At 35.4% G+C, this 6,202-nt stretch overlaps 1 protein-coding gene across 1 annotated transcript in view; it reads right to left on the bottom strand.

Annotated features, from left to right (window-relative positions):
- Window positions 1-5,964, bottom strand: part of LOC104468202 (tax1-binding protein 1-like) — a gene marked incomplete at both ends in the record, with an annotated part of 14,541 nt that extends 8,577 nt beyond the window's left edge. Inside the window, 2 exons of the mRNA XM_010082254.1 lie at window positions 4,025-4,183; window positions 5,777-5,964. Of these exons, the coding sequence (XP_010080556.1) occupies window positions 4,025-4,183; window positions 5,777-5,964 (347 nt within the window). The remainder of the gene's footprint in view (window positions 1-4,024; window positions 4,184-5,776) is intronic.
- Window positions 5,965-6,202: the final 238 nt, after the last annotated feature.

The raw sequence follows: 6,202 nt of genomic DNA, 5'->3' as shown, positions 1-6,202 counted from the left end.
AGGCAGGTCTAGCTTGGAGCTGGGGAAACTTCCAGCAGTTTCTCACAGAGTCCATCTCTGTAGTCGTCCCCTCCCCTGCTACCAAAGCCTTGGAGCCAGGCGAACTTCCAGCAGTTACTTACAGGCGCCATCACTGTAGCCCCTCCCCTGCTACCAAAAAAAAAAACACCAAAAAACAACCCACCACACAAAACCGCAACACTTTGGTAGGAAGTGAGATGGCTGTCTTGTAAGAAGGCAACAAACGACTGCGTAGCTCCTGAATGGTAAGGACACTATTAGCAAACTGACACTGCTTAAAAACATGCACAGAGCCCAATATTCAAACTTTGTGGAACACTGATTGTATTACACCTGAATAGATAGTTCAGTATGCTATGTTCTTAGAATATATACTTTTAGCTTGTTTCTTCCTAAAATCTTCCCCAAAGAGCCTCTAAAGAATCACAAAGCATCCCAACTAGGCAAAAAGCAGACAGAGAAGAAAATAGTTTCACGGCCCAGAATTCTATGAGAGTAACTAGGTAAGGAAGAGAGATCAAACAACCAGGAGAGGGAGGGCAGCACTAACTGGAATATAGCTATGACACTGTCAACAACTATCCTGTCTATATTAAGAAGTCAATGTTTGTACAGACATTTCAGAATGATCCAAACTACTCCTGAGCTAAGTGTGAAAACAAAGGACTGACAAAAATCACTACCAAAAAGAGAAAAGTAGCCTAAAGACACATGAATAAACATGAATAAAAAGGGGATTTTAAAGGAACTGTGTTTCAACAAAACATTTTCATTATATGAACTCAGTGCTTTTCTATCATTAATCTACCTTCTGTTACACTGTACAGTAAGATAGCTTATGTACTGTGACCCCTAAGCACACCATCCACATTCTGTTCAATTCAACTATAAAAAATAAGGTGGCTTAATAAAGTATCTGATCAAAAGACAAAGACATGAGCTCAGATACCCATATTATTTGCTCTGAAGAAACTGAGTAAGAATTTTAGAAAAGGGGCAGACTGAAGAGTATTTTCTATAAAGGGGTTCATAACTCCAAGGTCCCCTTATCACAACACAAATGGTAACAAACAAACAGTAGTTGCCAATACATTAGCAGCATAAAGAGCTTTGCACTCAATCAGAATCAAATACATGTGTCTGTACAGATGTATCTACTTCCGCTGCTCATGTAATTGCTGGTTTTTAAATACACTACTTTGTACTGTTGTGGTTTTTTTAGAGGGCTCTTTGGACAAACAGAAATATTATCTGTGCACTTCTTGATGGAAGTAGTTGCAAAAAGGAAAAAAATAAAGAGATTGCACACGGGTTAGATGTAGCTTAATTTTTAACAGAAATAAGGGTATAGTGTTTACAGTAATTATATTTTCTTATATGGGTTATTTTGTTTTATTAATTGTTTTTCTTTAGCCTAATATTCTCCAAAGTATATTTAAAGACTTTTTAAAAGGGAACTCCAGCCCATTAAACCTTTACGTAAGTCAAACATTTTTAAAACACACAAATTTGCAATTCACCAACTCCACTTTTTACCTATTTATGTATCAAAAGTAGAGTATAACTAAAAATCCATGTACACGTGACAAAAGAGCACTAGGAATAAAAGAAGAAAATAAAAAACCCAGAGAATTACTTAGTTAAAACAACCATTCTGTAACTTAAAGGCAAAAAAAACTCAACAAGCCAAACCAAAACAACCTAGCTCATACTAAACACAGGCGAAGTTTCTGCTGTTACGTAAAATACATATATATTTTGATTACTTAGCATTTCAAGGTTATCCTGTCTTAAACAGTCTTAAATAAAAAACAGCCAGTTAATGCATTGTTTAGGTTTATTGCCAATAACAATTATTCACAACACAAGAAGCTGACTAGATTAGCTTGGGGTTTTGGGGGGCAATGGTTTAGAGGGTTTGTTTTGGCAGCTGTTTGGCTGGGGGAGCGTTTTGTGGGGTTTGTTTGTTTGCTTTTTAAACAAACCACAAGGAAAGTAAGACCTAGGTACTATAATCATACTGAGTGCTACATAAGTGCTGCTCAGGAATCTTTAAATCAATCCATTAACACACTGTACAGTGTTCTCAGCAAAGATGAGTCACACAGTCCCTTGACTCGTTGCTGTATTTCATGTACTGGTGTAGGAAGGCAAGGACAGAAAGAAAGGTAGTCATCTTTAAGGTCAGAAAGTTTAGAGAGAAAGCTGCATATAAAGTATTGTTTATTAAACTTTCTTGTGATGAATAAGCTAACTTATTGCACCTGATTTAGCAGACACCTGTTTAATTTTCAAAAGTAACACTGGATTTATATTCTCCTTATGTATATAAACAAATGAAAGATGTTTCAATTCAGCAGGTTTTTTTCCTTTTTTTAACAAGTGAAAAACAGAGAAGAGAACATAGAAGATGTAAAATGAGCCAGTGTCAAAGACTTACGAGACAAAAAATAAATGCCTGAGTTAGAAAATTTCTATAGTATTCTAGATAGGTGAAGAGTTGCATCAGCCGCATTAGATATCTATTTATAGCTCAGCTACATATCAGCAAAAAGTTCTTCACATTGCATCTCCACTTCAGTAAAATACAAGGCAGAAACAAACCAAAAAATAAAAGAGTCCTGAAATTAAATTCTAATTGCTAAGTTCTGGTATCTTAAAGGCAAAAGTGTTTTTGATTATAGAAATTCACAGTAAAGTGTGAGAAAGCATCAAGACATTTTTGTTCCTATGTAGTCTAGCTGCATCCCTGCTGGACAAAAATCACATTTGACAAATTGTTCTAAAACAGCATTGTAAAGCTAATGTGGATTAAAACTGACCATTTATTTTCATACTTTTTTTTAAATGAGAACCTCAAATGATAAATTAAGATGTAGCTCATTCAGATTCATCCACCTAGTTTATGATTCTGCAAATACATGAAATGCATACGTCTAAGTATTTAATTCTTGTCCCATTGATTTAAACTCGTTCTCCCATCTACTTTAAACTAAAATAATTCTTTTATAGGAAAAGCTTTTTTCTAAACAATATCTCATCCTTTCTTTTTTCATCACCCAACATTTCAGTCCATTTCACTATGACTGTTCAACAGTAAACTATGAAGTTTCAGCAGTTACAAATTCCCTCAACAGATTCCTTTCTATTAAAGGTGTATCATGCAGAACTGCTGACACATACACACTATTACTTAGAAATAGCCTATTAACTGCTGTCCACAGCTAAATTATATAAGGCTTCATTACTTCAAATTTGTCCATGTCACCACCTCCCTCCCACATGTTTTTAATCTTCTAACAGTTGTTTTTCAAAAAACAGCAGCTTAAAAATAAATTAGGTTCAACTTTTTTGTGCCTTTTTTATAATATTAGATTTCTTCCTTGCCATATGCAGAATTCCAAATTAAGCTTGCTTTGTTTTAGCCTAGATTTATGTTTTCACTGTCAATTAACACTGTAAATTAAGTTTTAGGTTTGTGCTTCTGGCTTTTAAAATCTTCAGACCTTTGTGAACCCTTCTAGAGAAGTGACTAGTTACTTTTCACTCCTTGTGTGCCCTGGCTGTAGTATTCTATGTTGTCTTGATCTTTGCTTTTAATATCAATTTTTTTTCCCCATTTTCAATACCCTGGGTTCTATGTTGTTATTCCTTAATGGGAGTTTTTCTGAAAAACCTTCCTCCATTTTAAGTTACTGTAGCAAAATTTAAACTATCAACTACTTTCCAACTATTAATTCCACAGTTAAATGTCAAACATCTGGTAACAGTTTTCATCGATTATCTTACCAAACCTAGTACCAAAAGCCTTAAATATTTTAACCATTTTACAACATAAAAGGAATAGTGGCAGGAGGTTAATAGGAACTGACCTATTCCAGTGTAAATGTCCACCTAACTGCTGAGGGGCTTTGATGGCCGATTTTCACCCAGTGTAACTGGTTCTTTAAAAAAGGAGGATTACAGACATTACAAGTCAGCTTTAATCAGTTAAACAACTAACCTTTTGCTCTGTTTGCAGTTGGTCACATCTCTGCTTTTCATGGTTAAGTTCTTTTTCCAGTCTTTCAACTTGATCTCTGAGTTGTGCAGTTTCCTTTTCCAGAACAGAAGTTACTTTTAATAGCTCTTCTTTTTCTTTTATTATTTTTTCAATTTTAAACTGTAAAAACAAAAACATTTTTCTTTCTATTTTTTTTCCCCTTCATTCCTATCAAATAAGTAGACAACAAATTACGCCAGTGTTTAAGCAGAAGCACAAAAAAGTGTGTCCTCAGGCTAGGTTATTTTACAGTTTTCCATTTATGCACAAATTTCTGAAGTTTCATTGCTTTAACTGAATAGTACTATATTACCACTAGCCAGCATACTTTGCAGTGTCTTGATTTATACTCAAGTTTTCCCTCCTTAAGTGAGGTGCCTTCACTGTTCCCAAGTGACATCAACCATGGAGGAACTAATTATGATGAAGACAGCTTGGTAAAAAAATGGCTGCTGAATGCAGAGACACACACACACACACACACTCTAAAGCAATGTTCAAGGAATTTCACCAAAAAATAGAACACGCACATAGCCAAAAGTAAGGACTGGCACGTGAATGGTGGCCTTTCAATACTTAAAGGGGGCTTGTAAGAAAGATGGGGACAGACTTTTTAGTAGGACCTGTAGCGACAGGACAAGGGGTAATGGTTTTAAACTAAAAAGAGGGGATATAACGAAAACATTTTTTATGATGAGGGTTGTGAAACACTGGAACAAACTGCCCGGAGAAGCCGTAGATGCCCCATCCCTGGTAACATTCAAGGTCAGGCTGGGTGGGGCTCTGAGCAACCTGATCTAGTGGAAGATTGCTCTACTCACTGCACAGAAGTTGGACTAGATGATCCTTAAAAGTTCTTTCCAACCCAAACCATTTTACAATTCTATGAACCAAGATAATAAAAATGTTTGAAAAAATACTTTTATTTAACTTTAGTACTATGAGTGCATACCTCAAAGGCAAAAATATCCCAGATATATCTCTACTGTCTCTTATCCCTAAATTTTGAAAACTGTAAATCTTATACATTCATGAATATGCCTAGACACAACTAACAAATGGATAAAACATCTCATGGCAAGGTAAGGAAACTGTACTGAGCAATTATCCAATAAGCAACTCATACCATCAAGTTGGTTTGGTTTTTTTGTTTGGTTGGTTTTGTGGTTTTTTTAAAGTAGTTTTCAGCCTACAAAATATCAGCAAGCAAATGGAAGCATCTTGACTCTGGATGTAAGTATACAAGTTTAACCACATCCATCTAGCAAAGAACACGACAATAAAACAAGAGCTACTCTAACATACTTAGACACCTGCAATTACTCAGCTTAAGTTTCCAGAGCTCTTCACGTGTGCACAGATAAAAGCATACTGGTTCCTTAACTTTTTTTCCTTACAAGCACCATTTCACACAAAGGGCATCTTCCCCCCTGCAGTTAGATGGAGAGTACAGATGTGAGATGGGCAACTATCTGCTCTCTTATGGTTTCCTAGTCTATGCTTAGTGATATAACACAAAATCTTTACTCATTTAACCTGCAGGTGTTCTGAGCTCTGATCAAATACTGGAGAACAAGCCAGAAGTATATACATTACACGTACATATGTAGGTTTTTTCCTCCTGGTTTGTTTTTCAATACTATACCCTGTGGTGTATGTATATATATATAAAAAAAATAAAAATATAATATTTTAAGAATTGCTGACTCAAACCTCAAGTAGTCCAGCTTTTGTTGTCACCACTAACATATCAGAGTTTCCTTCATCTTCCATAGTGAGCAATTCTTCAACAGGGGAAGAGGTACGAAACTGGAAAGGTGTGCTTGCTCCACGGATTTCTCCTTTATGAGTCACGTAACAGAACTGGTAAAATTCTCCATCATCATTTGGTAGATAATATCCTATCAAAATAAATTCATATTTGAAGAAAAATTCTACAAAAATATACAAGTATCAATCTGGAAACAGACTATCAGACCATGTTTGACTTGGGAATTTCATGCTTATTACCTCAGTAAGACACAGATCTTCAAAGCAGCAGAAAGGAAAACTCATCATATTTAGTAACTTTTGTCCCCCAACAATTTCTCCTAGCTTTTAAGACAAATGCCAAAACAGTATCAGGTAATAGGCCCTATA

This window comes from Pterocles gutturalis, unplaced genomic scaffold (genome assembly GCF_000699245.1).
Source record: "Pterocles gutturalis isolate BGI_N339 unplaced genomic scaffold, ASM69924v1 scaffold21489, whole genome shotgun sequence".
NCBI classification, from domain to species: Eukaryota; Metazoa; Chordata; class Aves; order Pterocliformes; family Pteroclidae; genus Pterocles; species Pterocles gutturalis.
Note: the sequence above shows the minus strand (reverse complement) of the source record. Positions and strands in the feature narration are given on the sequence as shown.